General features: G+C 45.2%; 3 protein-coding genes across 6 annotated transcripts in view; 1 reads left to right on the forward strand and 2 right to left on the reverse strand.

The window, feature by feature from the left end:
* The window catches only part of LOC119394073 (mothers against decapentaplegic homolog 3), a 50,227-nt gene extending 48,166 nt beyond the window's left edge, over nucleotides 1-2,061 (reverse strand). Inside the window, exon 1 of one of the 2 annotated variants that reach the window (XM_037661293.2) lies at nucleotides 1,776-2,061. In XM_037661293.2, coding sequence (XP_037517221.1) covers nucleotides 1,776-1,972 — 197 coding nt within the window. In that variant the 5' untranslated portion in view covers nucleotides 1,973-2,061. The remainder of the gene's footprint in view (nucleotides 1-1,775) is intronic. The other variant, XM_037661294.2, reaches the window with a different exon arrangement.
* An 880-nt stretch (nucleotides 2,062-2,941) lies between these two features.
* LOC119394077 (uncharacterized) overlaps nucleotides 2,942-22,908 on the forward strand; it is an 86,735-nt gene continuing 66,768 nt past the window's right edge. Inside the window, exons 1-3 of one of the 2 annotated variants that reach the window (XM_037661297.2) lie at nucleotides 2,945-3,401; nucleotides 4,037-4,210; nucleotides 8,035-8,435. In XM_037661297.2, coding sequence (XP_037517225.1) covers nucleotides 3,116-3,401; nucleotides 4,037-4,210; nucleotides 8,035-8,201 — 627 coding nt within the window. In that variant the 5' untranslated portion in view covers nucleotides 2,945-3,115 and the 3' untranslated portion in view covers nucleotides 8,202-8,435. Of the gene's footprint in view, nucleotides 3,402-4,036; nucleotides 4,211-8,034; nucleotides 8,436-22,908 lie in introns of those variants that run through there. The other variant, XM_049415616.1, reaches the window with a different exon arrangement.
* Nucleotides 11,355-17,738, reverse strand: LOC119394074 (non-homologous end-joining factor 1). Of its 2 annotated transcripts, none has more exons than XM_037661296.2 (6): nucleotides 17,518-17,738; nucleotides 17,231-17,440; nucleotides 17,028-17,166; nucleotides 16,892-16,953; nucleotides 16,693-16,804; nucleotides 11,355-13,511 (listed from the first exon to the last, which is right to left on the reverse strand). In XM_037661296.2, exons 1-6 carry the CDS (start codon nucleotides 17,548-17,550, stop codon nucleotides 13,348-13,350), a joined length of 720 nt encoding a protein of 239 aa, XP_037517224.1. In that variant the 5' UTR covers nucleotides 17,551-17,738; the 3' UTR covers nucleotides 11,355-13,347. The 2 variants fall into 2 exon arrangements, with proteins under 2 accessions (XP_037517224.1, XP_037517223.1); XM_037661295.2 differs by having other exon boundaries at nucleotides 17,522-17,726.

The raw sequence follows: 22,908 nt of genomic DNA on the forward strand, positions 1-22,908 counted from the left end.
GGCGCGTGGGAAAGCCCACTCCATGAGCCGGCGTCCGCAGGAGACGTTCGGCAGACGGCGGGGGAGGGAGCAATGCACTACCCTTTCTTTCTCGGCAGCCGAAGAGTTAGGCCTAACGCCGACGTCGGTTCCAGAACCCTCGAAGACGTTGAAACACGACGAAACGAAACACACAGCTGTCGCTATAGCGATGTAGGAACGTGCAAGCGTGCCCCCTGCTTTCGGGCTAATTCAAGGAGCCCGAAAATCGGGTTGTCGCCACCGGCAAGAACCCCCACATCTCGAGCGAGGCAACACCTCGCGAGTTTTCAGCCGCGCGGGCTAGAGCGAACGCCGGAGCGGCAGGGAACCGTGCCGCCTGCCTCAACACCACACGCAAGGGCACACGCGCACGTTTTCACTGCCGATCAGCGAATGAAGTGGTTAGATATGCATGCGCGCGATTGACTAGAGAGTCCGAACGTCCCTACCTCAACGGCGAGAGTCACTTGTTGATTTCGATTTGCGGCGAAAATGCTCTAGTCACACGGGACAACGTCGAATCCGCTGTGCGAGAAAAAACGGCCCATAAGCTTCGCACCAAGCTCAAAAACAAGACACACCTTCTGGTGATCTCGAGGAGGCACTTTTTTTTCAACCCTTCGACGCCGATCGGGGCTGACTGGGCCGCAGCGAGCGAACATGCACGCTCGTCTGCACGCTGTGCTGAGCGAAAACCCGGGTGGGAGAGAGCAAAGGCTTACCGCAAAGGCCTACCGAGCTCGCCGCTTCGGACGAGAATTTCGGCACTCCACCACTCGTGTCAGCGGCAACAACAAAGGCGAAAACGTCGCCCAATGCCTCCGTGACCAATCGCCACAAGCGGATGCGCGCTGAAGCACCGAACTACGAATTTTCACGACCACACGGAGCAAACTCAAGAAAGCGTTTCGCGAGTTAGGCTTGACTGCAACACAAAGCGGCCCGCAGGCGGCATGTGCTGCTGCTGCTCTCTCACCCTCACCCCCAAAGCAGACGCGAGGAGGAGAGGCAAGCAATGCGTTCGTAGTAGCAATCACGGCGGCAAACAGCCCAGCCGACCCGACCAAATTCCTCGATTAACGACGGGCAAAAGAACGAGGTCGAACGAAGAAGGCATGCGACGATTAGCCTGCAATTACGAGCCCCGTTGAAAATAAATAAATAAATAGAGGAAGTAAATAATGACGAAAACCAAGTGGAGACGATACAACGACGTCAAGTTTGTAAGCGCAGTTCCTGATCGCGCGCTCAGTCAGATCACCACGCGCAAACAGTGGCGAAAAACATGTTTCGGTTCTCGAGATGGCACTATTTGTGCGGAGCGGGAAGATAAGGCCAGTTGAGATAGCGGACGCAATAGGTAGCAGCGCCACAAGACTAGGGCGTCCTCCCTACCCGAAGTGTCCTCAAGCGATCGTGCTTCGGACCACCGCTTTTATCAAGCCCTCCTCTGATAAGCGCGAGAAAGGCAACCGTCCTTCATCTCCTACTCTCTGGCTGCAGCGTTTTTGCCACTGCGAAGCCTTCCTCTACACGGCTGCCCAAAAGATCAATTTCCGCGTAAAAAAAAGGCGTGTTTTTGTTGTTTTTCCTCCCGTTTCTAGGACAAAAAAACTGAAGATGCCAGCGATTCGTCGCGTCGCCAGCGCAAAAGTGCATCGTGAAGCACCTGAAAAAAAAAGCTGTTACCAAAAGCAATACAACAAGCGGAATGACAGATGCAGTAAAACAATACAGTTCCCTATAATACCAACCTGGGAATAGTGATGCACGCAGTGTGAGCGTCTTGAGTAGAAATCGCCTTCTCGAGTTCATCCATTCCTCCAGATTTCTTCAGCTTCTTCACCAAACTTTTGACGGCTTTCTCGCTCCATTTGTCTTCACCTTCGCCTTTCTTCCAACCCAACAAGCGCTTAACAACCGGGGGTGTGAAGGGTAAAATCGATATCATCTTGAAGGGCTTCGAGACTGCACAACTACTTCTTCTTCAACACATAACTTAAAAAGTCGACACCACTGGCAACAGTATGAACGTTCGCACAGGGCGTTCGGTAGCAGCAGGTTCAACGAGGAGTTTACCGATCACAGTGAACTGGCGCGCATAGATCCCACACTGTAAACCACAGAATAACCTCTTCTGCGCAGCGCACGTGAAACGCGAGCTTACTGTGAAGAGTTTCACATGTACCGAAGAGTTCGCGGCATCCTACGGCGCTGGGAGGTTTTCAGGATGTGCTGGCGTTGTAAACACGACTACTACAGCTGCCTGAAGCGTCGAATTCGCTCTAATGCAAACGAGCGACCAGTAACACTCACCACACACGCAGACGCAACGAAAACACATAACACGGATACCCCCAATAGCCCTAGGCCTGCCTCGCGTAATGATAACAATCTAGCAAACAAAGATGTCGCCACCTGTGTTAAACCTTCCAGAATAATTACAAAAATATCAATATTTGTGCACACATAGCCCAGTTTATTTCTTATTTCGAGCGCTAAAACTTTAACCGAATATTTTAGTCAAGTCAGAGATGCTGGTTTGTTTGGTTGCGACGTTTGAGTTGAATCAGCTGATCGATCAGCACGCGCCATGGCACGCGCCGACTGTGAGATTGTAATCGCGTTGGGCGCGTTTGAGTGACGCAAGTGCAAGCACCTGACTTGAGAGTGTATGCATACAAAGCAAGATGGTTTAAAGTGTTCGCTTGTACGCGTGCTTTGTTTCTTATTGTCATGGCACGAGGAGGAGGCATGAGCGTGATTGTACTAAAACGAAACCCCCAACTGTGACAGCGGTGACAGGTCGAAGCTCAGCGAATCGCCAATTTTTGCCAAGGCACGTTTGCCTTGTGGTGTTTGCCTTTTTCGTTCTGTACTTCAAATTTTTCATACTAAGGCTAGCGCAACTCGCGACAGGGCGCTTTTTGGAGGCGTGTAGCTGTAGAGATAGCGCGCGCGATAAACTTCCATCGGGGTGCTTTGACTCTCTCAGCGTAGTCTCATTCTTTTAAGTTACGATAAGCAGTCCCCCGTTGCATCATGAACGGTTCATTACGCTCTCAACCGCGTCTTAGGCGCATAACAACGCGAAATGTATCCGTCGGAAGAAGTGGTTCCCGCGGCACCTGCTGTCATCGAAGCAGGTGACTTCATTCCTCTGCAGCCCCTTTCGGAGAAAGGAACAACTACTGACCCATCGATAAGCGCAGCGTTCCAAGGGAATGTGACCGTAAACATGCCTCCACCCAAGCCAGGTGTTTTCTTCTTCTTCTTGCTGCTTTTGGCCGTTGCGTGGACGCTCGCTGGTGTCGGGATTTTCGGCGTGTGTTTCTTTTACTACAAGCACTACCACGCAGCGATATGGGCTTTGGCATCGGGTGAGTGACCTCCACTGTTTGTGAGCGCATGCATGCGCTCTATACGCTGTGTGTGTTGTGATTATGCTTATTTCTCGCTTCTGATTTGCATTTTTTTCCCCCCGAGCATGCGTAGAGGTAGTTAGCGTAGTTTTATGTGTTCGCGACGTGTCATCGAATAGTCAAAGCGCATTGCCGATTTATGAAGATATGCATTTACGCTGGCTTCTAAACATCGCGTTTTGCATGTTAATGACTAAAGTTGGACATCTTCCATAGTATTCACGCAGCACTGCTCGCATCGATATGTAATACGATCTCATCGCGTACAGCGTGCCGATCGTATCGCAAGCACGTCGCGTTTTGCCCCTCCCCTTTAGAACGTGATAGTGAATTTACACGGTCGGTAACGCACAATAGGGCAGTCTTCCCGCAACTGCGCAGGTATTTACGCTATTATTTCTCGTTCCCGATTAGTCTGGCTTGACAAACAGCATCACATGCTTCTTATTAAAAGCGGCTGTTGGGGGGCGTACATTGTGCGTGCTCGTCACGTGACCAACAGTGCCATATATCGCAGCTCTTGAGAAACTCCTGTCAAATTTTGGCAACATGCATGTGCTTTTGTAACATACTTTGCCCATGTTGTGCTTCAGCAATATTTGCAGGAGGTGTCCTCCACCTTCAAATTCTACACCTCGCCAAGAGACTTGACATGTGGCACGATGTGCACACGCTTGGAGGACTGAAAGTTCTCGGCGTCATTGTGTCTGTTGGCAGCCTTGCTTCATCCACAGCATACTGGGTCTTCGTCGTCACTAGGCATGAAGGTAAAAAAATGTGTATTCTTCATCTAATTTCAACTACGCCACTGGCCACTTGTGTGGAAGCACAAATACACATTGGAGGTTTGTTAGTCAGAAGTTCGTCTTTTGGTAGAACACTGCACTGCAGTAACCTCTGCGAGAACTTAATGCGCTCGCAACAAATTGACACACAGTTCAGCTAGTAGGATAGCGTGTAATTTGAGCAAGTTAGTATGCATGCACAACGGAACGGCGCAAAACACACGAGACAACTGAACGCTTGTCCTGTCTGTCATCTTTTGCGCTGTTCCATTATGCAAGCCAGTGGAAGCCAGAGTTTTGAGTTGAGCTCTCGCCATAATAAGTGGTACGTTCGACTGGTGGCATTAGAGTTCTCTGGTGGTGCACCTAACGATCGGCTGGTTGAGATAGTGCTTGGAACACACGGGCCTGGTTCATTCACAATGCCACTCTCCAGCTCGGAGCACTCAAAGGCACTCTCGCCTTCAGTCTGAGTGATTAACATCTCGCAGGCTTCCAATCACTTCATTTGCGAGTGCTCCAAAACTCTACAAAGCGAGTCGGAATGCAGTAGGAATCAATTGAATACATCGTCAAGCAGGATACACATGGTACAATCCAATGTCCAATCCGGCAAATGACTTTTATCAAACAACCAGGTTCAACAGATTGCCCCAACAGTTTCCGATTAATGACAATAAGATCCACTATACATCTTGTATGAAAAATCACATTCAACAAACTTTAACAAGGTCTGACAAAATAAAACGAGAGGACTAGTTGTAAGACTCCTAGATTTTTGTATAAATTGGACAACAGATCACACCATGTGCCTCCACCTTTAGTTTGTAAAACAAATGCACTATGATGCCACTATGGCATAGACACAGAAGCTTAACCTATCTGCCTTATGTCCACCAAGTCACCTCATCTGGTAATTGCTAAACTCTGCAACCTAGGTATGTACTATCACATGTGCAGTGAATCATTAGTAGAGTTGTCACGTTGTACCAAACTAGCTAAACTGCTGTCAGAATTTTCGTAAAAGTTTAGATCAGTGTCCCACAGCAGGAGTTGATAGGCTAGTTGGTTTGAAAAGCTAAGGCATGCAGAAGTTATGGATATAAACGAAAAACTGATGCCTTGACTGCCGACTAAGACACGAGTTCTGTTACTGATGAAATGGCATATTAGGTATGGCATACCGGCTTGGTGGGCACAAACAAATAACTGGCATCAAAAATGCAGTGCTCCTGGCATTAATTTCGACTGTACACCCATCTCTTTCCTGCTCAGCTGCTTTATTAGCCGGTGTCCATAATAATTCATTAAATTAACTGTAAATTTCTCAATCTTTGTCGCTTGTTTGTAGGGAAGAGCATGTCTTTGCAAAGCAATGTCAGCTGTTGCCATGTAACAGTCTTATTTTCACACTAGCATCTTGAGCTACAGAAACAAGGATCTCGACTAACGAGGAACGATGCTACAAAAAAAAAGCAGTTTTGTGGATGCATGCTAAAACTGTCAGTTTACAACTAGCAAATATAAAAAATGCCAGGCCTGCGCAGAAAGCGCAGCACAGTCACAGCGAAAGCTGGAAGAGCGGCACTTCTAGAGCCCGTTGTAAACTCTCTTGGGGCTACTAATACAAGTACACTAGCAAGGTACCCACTACGCCATAAATCACAATATTTGTGAAATCAGGAAGCACCTACACGCCATTATTCGTCATTGTGCGCAGAAGCGAGGTTCCAGCTACATATATGTAAGGCATTACGTGCACTTTGTTTACGTGACGACTGATGACGATGAAGAATTGTGGCTCAGCCCTTTGTAATGGGTTGGAAGCTTTAAACGGCTCACCAGTTAAGTAATTCACATTGTGTGACCCCCAGTCGCTTTTTAACTCTCCCACCATGCAATATAACATACATTGACGTGAGAAAGAGAGACAGAGAGAGGGGGGAAGAACTTTATTGAGGCCCTGAGGAAATGGATGATGGGCTTATGGGCTTCCTTGGCAACCAATGCAAGTGCACTTGCGAGGATCCCACTACGCTATAAATCATAATTTCTGTGAAGTAGGGAAGCAGCCACTATGCCATTTTTCGTCATTCAACGGAGAGCCGTGGTACCCGCTAAAAACATGTAAGGCATTATGTGCACTTTGTTGGTGTTGTGCCTGATGACGATGAAGAATTATTGCAGAGCCCCTTGTAGTGGGTTGGAAGCATCCAACAGCCCACTCGTTGCGCAATTCACATTGTGTGACGCCTGGTTACAGAATTCGCGTTGTGTGGTGCGTGGTTGTTATTTCACTCTTCTACCACACTAAATTACATACGTTAATGTGGTTCCTTCTGGACATGAAGTCTGTAGCGTCGTTTTGCAAGGCAGTTCGAAGCACCGGCATGGCTCTGAGGTACAACACTGGGCTCCCACGCAGAGGGCCCAGGTTCGAACCCCGTTCCATCCTGGAAATTTTTTCTTATTTCGTTTTTTTTTCTTATTTCGAGTGATAGTGGTTACGGACACCGGCGGCGGCGGCGGACAACTACGCCACCAAAAACGGCCGTTGAAATGATCTCATAACAGCTTTCGCTGTAAAAGGGGCTTCTGATCACACTTACGCAATATCAATACCATTACGTTGATGTTGCTCATCCCTCCTGTATGTCAAGGACACACTACAAAGCTCTTATCATTGCTCATGGACGAACAATGGAGACAGGTGTCCTGTGATATAGGACATGACTGACGAGGATTTCTTATCAGAACTTTTCCAGGTTGATGCCCTTATATGTGCGCTAATTTTCTCCATTTAAATGTGTGGGTCGAGGCATGCGGTGTTTGTCTATGGACTCGCCTTGTGTCCACTTATTTCATACAGCAATGCATTACACTCAGCATCACCCACCCTTGGGGCTTAGCGGCTGAACAATGCCTAGCACAAATGCGCAAGCTTGATTCCCGGCCATGGCAGCCATGTTTCTATGCAGTCAAAATTCAAAAATTACTAATTTACTTGCATTTCAGTGCATATTAATCACAGCTGGTCAAGTATAATTCAGAGTTCTGCACTGCAGCGTGCCGCATGATCATATCATAGTTTTGGCACATAGAACACCAGAATTTCATACATGTTTAACATTGTAGCAACACTCTTTCTGCTCATCTACAAGAGCTATGAGGGTTGGATCAATCCACAATGCACACCAATCAAAGCTAGAGTCCCAGCCCTCTTAAAGGTGTACTAAAGAGACAAACGATTCTTATCACATTTGTAAATTGCTCTTTCATGATACCAGAAACGCCACGCTTTCTGCAAGAAAGCGCTTGGTCAGTAAGAAAACGCGCAAAAAGAAAATGTGGGTGGCGACACCACCTTGAAGTTTCCGCACCAATCGTAACAGACATCAGACTTGAACGGCACCTACTAATGCCTGCATAGTTCCTAATCGGCAAAAATGAAGTCCATTGGCTTCTGACGGAGCTGGAGACTCAACATACCGAATTTCAGGAAATTTCGTTGAGGCAGAAACATTTTAAAATTTGCGATATTACTGTCTGAGACTTCGGTGGGAAATCTAAAAGTGAGACTGTTGACATTGATTTTGTCATCTATTAATAAACCTATGGTGGTGAAATTAATGGCACTAGTTTTCGGAGTATAAGTGATCGTTCTAGAGTAAATTAAGTGTCTCTTTAACACTTGGTTGTAGCTTTGCGCTGACAAGGTATAATTTTCACATGCTCTATTAAGGCTTTGCGACTGTAAACTTCATCGAGTGATCAATCAAAGTGAAGTGTTGCATTATCTTTTCCAGTGTTTTCCATGGCTGCCAGTGCACTGTACCCTCCAGCAATCTTGAGCACCATCACTCTGCTCTGGGGCCTCCTTCTCTATGGCAGCGCCAGGCATTGCCAGAAGCGTGTTGCCGAAGCACACCCGAGTCTTCTTACCTACGGCGGTTACGGCACCCCCGACGCATAAGCCTTGCGGACCATGAATTCTGATCTAGTTTGACGTTTTTTGTACTTTTGTACATACGTATAGACATAATTGCCAGTGCTGGGCTCTACACTCCATGCAAAGGACGTGCCTCTTTTGGCACTCCTTCATGTACATAACAAACTTTTTGATGTTTTAATGATTCTCTAATTATGTTGTTGCTATACAGTATTGATCCCAAAAATTAAAGGCTTTCGGCCTTCTTTTGTTCCTGGCTGTATTTTTCATTTGTGGTTTTAAAGGTTGCTGCAAGTGGACGCCTGGCATAGTGCATTTTTCAAAAACGAAAGCTTAGCCTAAAGGTACAGTTGCGCCCAATATGAGTTGCAACATGCTGCCCGTGGTCATAGTGGCGCTAACACTGCATGGTGGCACTGACATAGACAACAATCAGTGAGGTAAACACTGTTAGACTACAGGTATTCGCAGGACCGGTTTCACATTTTTCCGTGTTACAATGTAGGCTTGGGGCCCCTTCAACCATGGACACAGTGTTGCAACTCATATTGAGCACCACTGTACAGACGCCCAAATCTTTAACTATCGTGCGCGAGCGCCGACTTTTTTGTGCGTCAGTGCCATACGATGGAGCCACGTTGCAAACAGGGCGAGAGTAAACGCATGCCCATGAAGCGCGCTCAGCTGGGCCCATCTTCTCCTTGGCTGTTCCTTCGTGGGAACGTCGGCCTGCATTAACTCAGTTCAGACGAACAGGCAGCACATCTTGCTCGTATCTTTTATTCCGAAGATCAGCAAGCGACCGAGAAAATAAAATCCGCAGACGTCACACGCCTGCGCGCATGAGGTAAGCTGACAAATGCGGATACTAGTTCATTTGTTATCTGGCGACGCAAACGCTTTTTTTTTTTCCTTGTAAGGGGGGCACTTATTCTCGCCCTGTTCGCAACTTGGCTCCGTCGTACGGCACTGACGCACAAAAAAGTCGGCGCTTGCGCACGATAGTTAGATTTGGGCAGCTGTACATAAAGAATGGCCCAGCTTCATTTCCCATGGGTGCCAGGATACAGGATATTAAAGGACCCTTGACACCAAGATTGAAAGCTCAAGATGCTTGTGTTGTTTGATTTTCCTGTATAAGTGGGCACTTCTGATTAATTATTAGTGGCAGACGTTAGCCTTGAGATATTTTAATTTGGTTTTAATGTAAGCGTGAGTGCTCATTTGAGTTGGCAGCACCTCGTGACATCGCCACTGGTATGACGTAGACCGAGGCCCCGTGTGACGTTCCACGAGTAGAGAGAGTATTGTCGACAAATTACAGAAGATTTGCGGGGCGCACGCAATACCACGACTGGCACCCGACGAGGGCTATTGTTCCTCGCCCCTCTCGCTCTGTTCTTGGGCTGCTGTCAAGGTAGTTCTGGCTACTTAGGCCAGGAATGCCTTTTCTTTTTCCTGAGGAGACACGCGCTTAACACTTAACAACAGAGCACCCACATTGTTTCAATGTTTATCGCGCGCAGGGCTCCGATTTGAAAGCTGAGTTTTCAACGACACCAAAACTTGAGTGCACGTAATCTTACGCTTTCCCTCTCTGTGGGGCACTAGTTCTTTATAGTTTTAGGCGGGCATTTCGAAGTAACTCAAAATTAATCTCACTTAGCGATGCTAGCATTAATTATACGATGCATTAGAGCATTTGCAATTCAATATTGGGATTACCAGACACAAAGCTACAAATTACAGTAAAAATGTCACAGGCAAAAATTTCACTGTCAGGGGTCCTTTGAGATGCTATTGTTAATGAAGACAACCACTTGAAGGGATGCAAAGGACACAGTTAACCAGGGCAGTCTGTTCTGTTTACTGCATTTGTACAATGTACGTAAACATGAGGAGCAATGCAACATAACAGTAATCCTACGGTAAATTCATACTTGCATTATTGGGACAGTAATCTGTCACTGTATACTTTTCGACAGAAATAATAGTTGTATTACTTTTGTCAGCAGTGTGTCAGGAGCCAGTTCACAAGAGCGCATGGTAGTTTTGGCTCACGGCTTGTCCATTTTACATGTACACAGGTTCGCCTACACAATGCCACATTCTATCCTGCACATGAAACACAAATGGCAAGGTTCAATAACTGAAAATCATAATTCTTTAAACAGATTCTAAGCAAAGCAGCATTTTATTTCGCCTTGCAGAGAACTGCCTGTGGCATATCAAAGTTCTAACCTATAACACCAATGCCCACACTGGTAATGTGCAACTTCATACTATTGATATTCTACAGCACAGGTTTCATTTGCTCAGATGTACGGAAGACTGGCAATACATTTCTGACCTCTGTGAAGAATAAATTTCCTGTGTTCTGGTGTGTTGGCACAAACACTAGAAATTCTGTGTCATAGCTATTCATGACACCTTTGCACACAATAACTTTTAAACCTAAAATTTGCATGAAGCAGTCTAACACAAATCTACAGTGTTCAAGAAGTTTCGCAAAGGTGTCATAACACCTTAGAATGAGAGAGAGCTGAGCTAGTTGGTATGTCTTCTAAAATACAGGGCATGCAAACACTTGACACAAGAAAAAGGTCAAGACACCACAAATGCAACTAACAACTGCAAAAACGCACAACGGTGGAAAAAAAAAAGAAGGCACGAAAGCGACAGGGAAAAAAATGTGTCGTAGGTATTTCTTACATTTATTGCGCATCTCGCAAGCTAAATAAAGTGGGAACTAGATACGGTGTTAATGTTTTTACGGCTGCTGATAAGCTGGGTAAGATTTGTGCAGCTGTGCCAAGAAAGAATGAGTGAGTAATAGACAAGAAGCGAACTGACATTTGTTTTGTAAAACACCAACAAATTCACTGACTGCCGTACAGGTGTGGTGTACAAGGTTCCTTTTAGCTGCGGCCGTCTCTGTGTAGGATAGACGAACCGCTGTGTTAACCAGAGATTCAGGGGCGTAGCCAGCAATTTTTTTCACGGGGGGGGTTCAACCACTTTATATATGTTCATGCATGCATTTGTATATGTGCGTGTATATATACGCAAGCAAATCGAAAATTTTTGGGGGGTTGGAACCCTTGCAGAGATTACTGGAACGTAAGAGATCACTAACCGGAAGCTCGCCTTCTAATCTATCTTTACATTAGGTACACACCAAAATTTGATGAACGCGCAGTTTTGTACAGAGACAGGAATGAAGAAACACGTCCAAGGATTGAGGCATGACATATCAATAATAGTGGTAGTGCATGCATGAGTCAACCGTCGATTAACTTGTATAAAGAAGAAATCAAATGCCCCAACAGTTATCTTTCATGTAGACCCTCACGCGTGCCGGATTGATTGGTTTGCCTATTGCCTGGACATGTGCAGATAAGTTTTCGTGCCTTCTTTCTTTTCCGCTGTTGTGCACCTTTGCAGCTGTTAGGCAGTGTTTGTGGTGTCTTTACTTCTTTCTTGTGTTTAGAATGAATTGTCACAGCTGTTGTTAGCAAGTACCAACATAAGCTATGCCAATGAAAACACAATGGGCAAGCTCTTTACACAAACTCCCACAAAGCACTTACTGTAGAGCTATAAAAAAGCACATCTTGTTGGCTCAACACAATCCCTAGTAATCCTCGCACTCCAAAATAGTTGTTACATTCTAAAATTACCTTCTGTAGCACAGTGACAAAACTCATCCCAGCAAAGTTCAGGACCAGTATTTGTAACAGACTGCTGAAGCCCGTGAAAAAATGTTTTTGTCTAGGCCATAGTCTGAAGCATTTTCTAGTCTCGCGTCATAAAGCCTGTGGCAATTTGTTCGTGCTGCGTTAACTCTGTTGCATCAAAATTTTGTGACAGTGCATGCCTGCACAGATAAGTTGTGCTGGTTGTGACAACTTAGGTAATGCTTAGGTGGCGCCAAGGAACACGGAGCCAAACACATTATCATGGGGAAAAAACTGTCCCAATCTAAACTCTCAATACCCGCTAAGTTATTATTACGATTATTTCTACCGTAGCTATGACATAAAACTACGCAAAAGTTGTTTTAACACATTTGCAAAATGAATCATTAATACTGAACTACACTCAGAATCCAAAAGATTATCTCAAAATAACATTCAGAACATAAAATTGATTCCATTTCAGTAAAATCGATATTGCGTACATTACAGTAACAATTGCAGCATTATGGCAGCAGTGCACACAGAAAATTTTTTGATAAAATTCCTTACATGTATATATAAACAAGTGCAAGCAACAATCCTATTTCACCCCTTAACCGTTTTGATATTTTGAGAAACTTTCTCCCTAAAATTCTGACTTTTATTAAAGATGAATATTTGCTTTACAAGAAGCAAGTTATTGATCTGAAAAAAAAAATTTGAAGCACATATTAAGTCAAATTAGCATAATGAAGTTAATTATTAATAGTTAATGTGAGAAGGCTGGCTTAATCAACAATAAAAAAAAAAAGAAGAGCGCTGTCCGAAGATTCTCAGCATTCTCACAAGATTTCATCATGCTGGCTATGACAAAAATCTTTCCTGCAACGACTGACCAATAACACACGTGCCGCCTCCCCTGAATGGAATTTTCAGAACACTAGTTGCCAAGAACATGTAAAACAGTGGCTGAAAGAAAAATAAATTAAGAGGTTAGTACTGCCATCTGAAGTAACACATGAACTAGCCCACAAACGAATGAGTTGCGTTTAAAATTCGCATGCGGAGATATCTCAAGCTGACGAGCTACACTCATCCAAAACGGTGAAGGGGTTAAAATTAACAGATACATTCTTCAAAACACAATATGCGAGACATTGCAAAATTGATCTAAATATCAAAATCGTAAACATTATGTGCACTCTTATAACAGTGCGAAAGCCGTGACCTTGTTAGAAATTTTACGATAAAATCAAATTATATATGTGTGTGTGTGTATATATATAAATTTGACTACATTGTACATTGCAGATACCACGTGGCCCTTATGCATACATTGATACATAACAACGAATTTGACTTATAATTCCACTGGCATAGAACATTGTGACACGGTAAGCAAAAATTCTCTGCTAGAAAACGCCAAAGAGCAAATCATCTTGTTACTGTACATTACAGGACAAATTTAAATACAATGACTGCTCTATAGAGTCCTAGAGCCTTAGGCGCTTTTTCGCTTTCTTGATCTTGGGTTTTTCAGGGGTTACTTCAGGAGACAGTGCCTTGCTCTGCACTGGCGTGCTGTTATGCATGCCATCAATAGGCACGCTTGTCTGTTCACTAGACTCTGCAGGCAACTCCTTGTCGGACGGGCTGCCTGGAAGAAGATGGTACAAGGAATTTCACACTAACAAAGTCTGAGAACAAGCAAACACTTTTTAGAGAAATTTCGCATCTGCTGCTTCAATGGCTATATGTATTAAAGCGTTGTGGCTGGGAGCCAAAACATTGTAAATGTCGAAGCTTCAGCCAAGGGGGGCAAAATAGCAATTGTGATAGCAATGTATTACACAATTAAAACGACATGTTCACACAAAAAGTTAGGTGCCCAGATGCAGACGCAAGGGAAATGGGAAAGACAAGTACCAATTGTGCCGTGGCATATGTGTTGGCTGCTTCCCTTCTCTTTTGTCTGTAATGAATCCCGACCAACTAGCTCAACCTTCTGTGGTTCTATGACTTGTAGTTTTATTGGCCTTATACATTACAGTAAACATTTACTCGCCAATGAAATAACCCTGCACAGCGCCACACATACACAGGCAAGCATAAACAGATTTCATTCGATGAGTATAAACACTCACTGTCGCAGCACTGCTGTGATGAACAGTGAAGGAGAGGTGAGCAAAAATAAGATGTTGCCTCTACGTTCAGAGCACGTTCAAAACTTTCGGATAATGTGACCTACGACAGGAGTGCAGGAACACAGGGCATACGAAGTCACCACTTATCTTGGTTGGCCCCATGTGGGGTTTTACATGGCAAAACCATGATATGATCATGAGTCACGCCATGGTAGAAGACTCCGGAAATTTTGACCACCTGGTGTTCTTTTCTGTGCACCGACATTGCAGAGTACACGGGCCTCTGGCATTTCACCTCCTTTGAAATGCGACTGCCGTGGCTGGGACTGTACCTGTGACTTTCCAGTCAGCAGCCGAGCACCGTGACAACTCTACCACTGCCGTGGACAGTCCCAATCTTTGCAGCTACCATAGATTAACTGCAAGACTGGGCACACAGGCCATCTGTACGCTCAGCCACATGAAAGGCAACGAAGCTGCCACACCTAGGTTAGCTAGAGCAGGAGGCATATATTTACCTCCAAATGTTCAAGCAATACTGCTGCAGAATGCTTCATCAATGATGAATAAAGTTTTGCTAAGGCAGCTGCTTTCTTAAAAAGTGGTATTCGTTTCTCTGCAGACAAGTTATGGGCTAGCTAATGGACTGAACATGTTTGTCTGGAAGAATTTTGAACAATATTTTACATACAACATAAAGAAGGTTGAGTGGTGATGTGAAAAACAAAATGCTGTGCGTGTAGAGCCTAAGACTTAAAGGGGCCCTGCAACACTTTTTGAGCATGGTCAGAAAACACTGTCGATCGGTAGTCGAGGCTCCTGAGAACACGTGAGCCAACATTGTAGTGCAGCACACGGCCTGGAATCTCAAAGTCAGCTACAAATCACTCCCTATCCTTCTATCTACAAATGATGCCATATACCTAGGGCTCCGTGTTTTCGGAATTTTACTGAAATTCGGAGGATGTTTTTCAGAGTTTATTTTTTTGGCAGAAATTCGGCATTTTTCGGAGCTTATTTTTCGTAAATCTTCAATTCGAAGTTTAATTTTACGTTATTCTCAATACTCCAGTATATTAAATGAAATGTTATCTGAAAATGAAAACATCAGAACACACGAAGCGTACTTTAGTTGTCTGGGAGGTTGGAACGCACAAACACATATACACATAAGCACAAATACTTGAATACAAAACACCTACGTTTGTGCGTATTACAACCTTGAAGCTTGTTGTAATAGACGCAAGCATACTTTACGAAGTCCGTATAATTGATGTTGTCTGGTGTGGGCCTTACACATATACGTTGAAGCCGTTTGTAAAATGTGCGATGGGTGCGGTCTACGAGATACTGTTGAAAGTTAATATTGGCCGAACCGGCCGATGTATCAATGACCACTAAGAACATGCTTTTCGATAAAGAACAGGGTCATACTGGACATTAAGATTGGAGTTTATCGGATAAACCCGAATTGTGAAAAATTTCACCGGCGAGTGTTTATCGGATTTTTTCAGATTTATCCAAAAACACGGAGCCATACATATACCCAAGGGCGTCCGCAGAACTTATTGCAGGGGGGTGCAAGGGGGGGGGGGGGGAGGGGATCCAGCATTGACAGCTTTCACTGCCATGAAATCACCGGCAAGATTAATCAATAGTGTGCAACGCACGAAATTGGTTGGAAATAGAGAAGGCCGGGACCTGAGTGTGCTAATCAAGCTGTGTAGCTCATTGCTACCACATAGAAAAATATTATCCGAAATTCCAGGGAGGGGCAGTTGCCCCCCCTTGCACCCCCCTCCGGACGCCCATGCATATACCCAAATTACTGCGCCATATACCCAAAGTCACCGCTGTTTGATATTTTTGTTAAAGATGCACTGCAGGGCTCCTTTAGAAGTTAGTTCACATGGCGAGTGGAGTTGCATATTCCATTCGCAGACCTAGCATGACGTAGTTTAACGGCACCAGCAAATTTTTGCACACTGCAAGAACCCAATAGCGTTCCACATACTAAAAGTGTTTGGCATAGTCTTATTGAAGCCTATGACATTCAATCTGCAGTATCAATATGTAATTGTCTGGTGCATCAATTTATGCTGAGGCGCAGTACAATATCGCACAGACTAAATAATCAGTCGTGTCTTTTTTCAACAACTGAAAACTGGTACTTCGACGCACTTTCCAAGTCACCATGGCCGAGCTCCTTTTCTGTAATCTTTGCACTGGCAATGTCAGCTGTCCCTGCGAGACTGTAGAATAGAGACAATTAACCCTGAAACATTAAACTAATATTTAAAGTAAAAGCTGCTTATAGATGGCTTGCACGTGACATCATGGACACAGCTTCTGAAAGGAACTGGGACTCCGTGATGGCGGCTTTGATGACAAACAAGTTGCGTATATGTGAAAACGACACGGCAGGAACGTCTCTGTGCGTGAATAATGAAAGAACCTGCATGTGATGTTCTGATAACATTAATGTGACATCGGAAACGTCGCATCCCCACATGCTGGTGCTCAAACACGGCACTTTCAGTGACGTTAGTGCAAGCTATCCATGCATAGAAGTGTTTCTGGAGTATCAATGCTGTCCTAGTAAGATGAAAAACTCATGAATATTACAAAAACGTCTGCAGCGTATGCTTTATACGACGGAATCACAACACAGAGAGATGCAAAAAATGAACATACTCGACTTCTGTGGACTCAGAGTAGACAGCTCTTGGTAAGCCTTCATTATTTTTCCGAGTTCGTCGCCAGCAAACGCACTTTCTGTCAAATTGGCGAAATGTCGCTTCAGCACCTGCGCGCAAAACAGCAATCAATCGGTTTTGCACACCAATATTTCATATTACAAAGTATAGCTAAGCTTAAGAGTGATATAACGTACCCCAGCGCGCGTCGTCTCTTCCTTGAACTCGGCCTCATCAAACGGTAGCGTGCGAAGACTTCCTGCAAGTAGTAAAAACAAATAATATTAGTAAAAGATATGACTGAGGCGCGCTTTTTTAGAAAGTTTCGTTTACTTTTGGAGGCTCTCGCGCCTGATGAAGTGTAGTCCTTTATCTCGGCGTCTTTTTTGCTAAGCAACGCGAACAACCGTTCCCTCTGCTCCTTCATGGCCGCCAGCATCACGAGCATCGGAAGCGTAACCTGTGAATAGAACTGTCAAAGCGAAATGACACGTTAACGAATGTGACGCGAAAAGAAAGGCGCAACCTCAACTTACGTCATCAGCACTCTGGGCAGCCATCGTGAAATTCCAAAGGAACTTGACCTCTCCTATTGCTATGCTCAATGCCAACACCAGCGAACTTGAATCGATGGTCGCTGTCAGCTCGGGCGAGTGTTTGGAGCTGCGTTCAATCGCGGCTGTCAACCCATCTGAAAGGTGCCTCACGAGGCCTTTCGTCGTAACCTCGATCGAGGGGTTGAGGTCCTACAACAAAAAGAGCTAAATTACTGCCTTCTCATGACGCAACGAATGTCAAGCGCAACGGTCCGATGTGCGCTTACTTGCCCTGCATCTGTCTTGGAGGGCGTCTTCATCGAGAGTTTCTTTGAAGAGGCATCTCAAGTTCGTAGCCATAATTGTGACAGTCGTCGGCGTTGTGGCGTACTTGACGAGACCGGAAAAGTTAAGGCAGGAAAAACTTTTCCATGGTATTGTAAACATCGCGTCAAGAGCGACAGCAGACGCTCCCTGCGCATCCATCATTTTGTTCGCTTTTGGATTCAATTGTGGCTACGACAAACTTGAAATGCTAAGGAAGTTAGTTTCGGTTTAGGTGTTGTCAGTTGTTTCAGTGCCTCCTTCAATTTATTGATACAATTATGAAATGTCAAGGAGGCTTGTGATCAAGCAGTTTCGTAAACTACAAACCGTGCATTTGAGAAGCTGACCTAAACAAAGTCTACGGGTCTTCACACTTCTCCGATCTTCTAGACAATTTTTCGAAGCTTCATTTCTGGCTACAATTGGCTTGTAATCGGCCGCAAACAGCACAAGTCGAAGCCGTGATTCAAAATGGTTTAAAATGGTCGCGCTTTTCGTTGTGCACTGATAGAGATAGAGTAACATAGGTCATAAGTTCTGGTAGTTCCTCTCCTGCTTTCTGCAGTCAGGAGTGGAAATATGGGTGAAGATCTACGCGCTAGAGTTAACGAGTTGGAAGCTAATCTGAGGCAGGCGGCCGAGATTGGTAAGTCAGCTTCATAATTTCGTTTGAATAGCGTTGCCTTGAAACTAAGGCGTTCGCTTATTTCAGGAAATGTTCTTATAACCAAGAATACGCACTTGGAAAAGGAGTTGGAAGAAACTCGTGAACGTTACTTCGCCAAGGTTGAGGTATGTTTCGCTTGCTCATGTGTATTTTTCGCAGTTCTGATCGCATTTCATGTTAATCAGTGATTCTACTACTGCGCCAAATTAGATTTACTGCGCCATCCTGATAATATCGACGGAAATTGCGACAAACTGCACCAGAGGCTTGGGTTTGAGGGGCGCGTCACACCGACAATCGCACCGCCGGCGCGTCAAAACATGTGCAGCTTTATTTTGGGGCCGCCAAAGTCACAGCCAGCACTTCCAGTTTTGTAATCGCTCTTGCGGTAAATACCCCCGAAAAGGCACTGCCTTTCAAGCGCGTGTGCTAGGGTCCCAATTCAAGTTTTTCGCTTGCTTTTTCAAAAATGTCATCTCATTAATAAAAGCAGGCCACCTGGTCGGAGCAGGCGCACTTCGGTTTTAATATGCACAGCAACTGGGCCCGTCGCTGACGGCCCCAGGGTCGGAAGGTCCACTGTGATGCAACTGCGCCCTGTTACACGTCCGCCCCTCGCTTTCCGGGGTCAACAGCTGACTGTTAAAAAAATGACAGTTTCGCTTAAGGGCGAAGCAATGAATGCGACAACAAATTGTATTGTTAGACGAACTCTTTTGGATCCGAACGCGTGTAACTCAACAAAACGCTGGTTTAACGAAATATGGCCGCTCCAGTGACCGAAGCTGTTTTCGTGCTGTATATTCTCTAAACGTGAAGTAAGCGTTGAGAGCACGGCATATTTACGAGCAGTCTCCTGATGGCTCGAGATAGCGCGCGCCGGCGACTGCACCCTTTGAGCGACGTAGCCCCCCTCCCCTGACGACCCATCATACTCCTTACGGAAGACGGGTGGGAGTTTCCTCTCTGTTTGATGAGCAATCGACGGCAGGCCTCGCACGCGGACTGATGCGCCTCCGCGCGACGGAGACGGCCGGCTCGTTTCAACTCCGCTTCAGGCGCGTTTGTCACCAGCGCCCACAAACTTTTATTCGCGGGTAGAACATGCCATGCGCGGGGTGGTGATATCAATTTGGACTTTATACGCAAAATGACGGCAGCGGCGACGGCAAAAGCCCGTCGAGAGTGTCCATATAATTGCTATCACAATAAAAAAAAAAAGTTGAGCCATTCGTGCGAGGTGGATGACCAACGAAGCTGTTTAGCGCACGGCACAGAGGTGACATGGTGGAGGCCAGTTTGAAATGTGATAGGTTGTGAACAGCCAGGCTGTTAGCTTTCAGCGTGCAATAATAGCGCGAAAGCTTTAGATGCCTTATCAAATGCAAAAATTGACCCTCGGCGTCGGTGGCGTCAACACGAGTGATGGAAAAAAAATCATTACGTTATGATGTCATCATGACGTCTCGATTGCGGAAACTTGTGGCGTCATCATGATGTCACATGATGACATCATCACATTGCTTTGCACTGCCTCAGTGATCGTTGCGCCAATCATGGAGGCAGTGCAAAACCAGGTGAGGTTCAGAAAGCTTGCAATGCCTTCGATCCTGGAGGCGGTGCAAAACCACGTTAGGTGCAGAAAGTAGGTGCAAAAACACGTTAGGTGCAGTACATAGAGTGAGAAGAAAAAGATGATGGCTTTTGCCTTCGAGTCATCTTGGGCGAATGCATAAGGGACCCTTTAAGCATTTTTTTTTCTTTTCATTGCTCCCTAGAGGGCACCAGAGGGTTTTCGGTGTACAAACAAAATGTCCTACCCATGTACAGCTTCTCTGTGAAAGGAAAACGAAGTTTGTTAAATCATGTAGTCCCCCGTTGAGTGCACTTTCATGGAAGCTCGACTTGAAGCGGATCTCACTCTTCCAGGCAACCCGGCATATGCACAAACGATAGTCTGGAAGCACTGCGAGCATGTCCTTGCTACAACATAGAGAGGCCTTAGAGAGAGGGAAGGGAGTGTCGGAAGAGGTTGGATTTTGAGGCTAGCTAAGCGACATCATGTTGCGCTCAGCAGTACAATCAATCAAGAAGAAAAAGAACCTGGCTTTTGCCTTGGAGTCGTTTTAGGGTAATGAATTAGGGACAGCATGACTCTTTAGCATTGAGGCACTTTGTACGTTGCGACGTTTGTCTACTACGTAATCAAGTGTTGGACGAACACTCGTCTGGCGAGGGAACATACTGGTGCAGAAAACATACACTCGCCATGGTGAAAAAAAAAAAGAACAAAGCATTGATGTTTTGGGCCCCGTACGTGTCCCCTGATTACAATGAAGAAGTCGACATGGGCATGCGGCTATTTATCAGCTATTTGTCTAAAAGGTCTGCTGATAACCACAGATGTATGTATTTAGAGTGCTATTTCATAAAGTACAATTTTATTGATGCAATATTCTGTTTATTTGCTAACGTCACAAATAATCACTGCAGAGGTTATTCCAGAACACTTAACTGCATGGCGCCCTTATTTTTACATTGAGTGAAATATGGAGTGCTCCTGAGATTACCTTCTTCATGAGATTTGCAATGAATCGAAATATTTCTAGCTCTTTGTAAGAGCCCCATAATAATTGTTCAGGTGCTTGAATGTAAATGCAACTTGCTTCTTCAGTATACTCCAGGATGAGAAGTTAGCTGATCCAGAGTGCTCCAAAACTGAAATTCTTGCTGCTCCAAAAATTGCTCCAAATCAGAAGTCCTCTGTAGCAACACTGTGTTATTCGTCTATTTTGTCGCACCTAATCACACATCCCATCGTTAACGGTGGTGTCCAAACCAATGAGCAGGGGTGCAAGGAATGAAAAGGTCGTGCCATAGGTTTCACTATTAATTAAGCACTTTGTTTCTTCGAAGGCACCCCCTTAATTTGTAGTTCGTCACCCGCCACGGTGGTCTAGTGGTTAAGGTGCTCGACTGCTGACCTGCAGGTCACGGGATCGAATACCGGCCGCGGCGGCCACATTTTTGGTGGAGGCAAAAATGCTAGAGGCCCATGTACTTAGATTTAGGTGCACGTAAAAGAACCCCAAATGGTCAAAATTTCCGGAGCCCTCCACTGCAGCGTCTGTCATAATCGTATCGTGGGTTTGGGACGTTAAACCCTAACTTTTATTATTAATTTGTAATAATCTTTTTTGTATCCATAAGAAATTTTGTTTAAGATGCGGAAGAAAATGTGAACGATTTAATTTCAAATACATGTATCTAGTCTCATGTTCTTCAGTTTTGTATTGTCACGACTAAAAGCTGGCATCACGACGATAAAGGACAACAAAGTAGGGGAACAAAAGGAGCAATCTTTATTGCTATGTAGACTAATCATTCTTCAGTTTTTTTTTATACCTCATGCGAACGATTAATTCCTCGTCCTTCGTCTCAGTTTTAAATTTTCCCTAATGTTAACTGCCGTTTTCGTGGCCAATCCCCCGTTGTGGGTAAGCACCAATCATTAAAGGGGTCATGAACCACTTTTCCAAGTAATGATCTAATGGCCTCAGTATCGGAGTGTACTGCCTCCCGAATCGATTGCCGCAAAAATTTCTCGAATCCGTCAAGAATCAGCGGAGTTACGGGGGTTTGGCGCACGCTCCCAGCGCTTTCTCTCTTTTCTCGTGCCGACGAGCGTACTGGAAGCTAGACAGGGAGGGATGGCATGGGGGAAAGAAGTTACGCCAGCGCGCGTCATGAAACGCGATCGCTCTCCCGCTGTGATTCGCTTGCGCGAGTGCGGCGCCGGCAAGTGGCGGCATTCCGCGGCAAGAAGCGCATCTGATCCGAACGCCGCTCTCGATTTACGTCGGCTATCGGCCAATAAGCATGCTATGTCTTTGCGACGTACAGCGGACAGACGCCCCGCCCACCGACGAGAGTGAGAACCGGCCTCTGTTTGAAAAGAGGGTGCCTGGGGAAACGGCAACTTCGCGCTCCGCTTGTGGCCATTACGCGGCGCGCACGATTGTAATATTTGGCAGAGCAGTTCATAGCCGTGTCAGCTTTCCGCAGGATGTGTTTTTTCAATCAGCCCAAGGGGTGCTTCATGACCCCTTTAAGCAAGCAAGCTAGGAAACACCGTTCCTCTGAGGAAGACTAGACTGTAGCGTCTGCTCTTGTGATCTCGGAATACAGACTTTGTCTTTTCCTTATCGCACTGTGGTCTTTTGTCCCGTTCTTTTCACATTGTGACAATATGTTCATAAGTACCGCTTGATTTCTTGTATAGGCAAACTACCAATTTTTCTCAATCTTTGTCATGAAGTCACAAACATTGCTTATCCTACGCAGTCACATCAACACAAATAAAAAAAATTCAAATCCCCCCACTTCAAAGCATTCTCATGCATGCAACAGCACTTCGGGCCACTTAATCTCCCAGATAATTGTACGAACTTCTGTGCGGTTGCATTAACTTTGGATATTTGTCTCCAATCCGCTCATATGGTTACAAGGTCACATTTCAGTGGTGAAAATTCATCTGAATCGGACTTGATCTTTGAATAAATGTGGCACCCTCCACAGTGTTGATCTATGAAGGACAGCAGATTGCACTTTCAGCTTTATGTAACTTCTCTTGAAAATGCAAAACATGCCCACTCAAATGACATGTCTGCTGTATTATATAAGG

The sequence above is a fragment of the Rhipicephalus sanguineus genome, chromosome 5, assembly GCF_013339695.2.
Source record: "Rhipicephalus sanguineus isolate Rsan-2018 chromosome 5, BIME_Rsan_1.4, whole genome shotgun sequence".
NCBI lineage: Eukaryota > Metazoa > Arthropoda > Arachnida > Ixodida > Ixodidae > Rhipicephalus > Rhipicephalus sanguineus.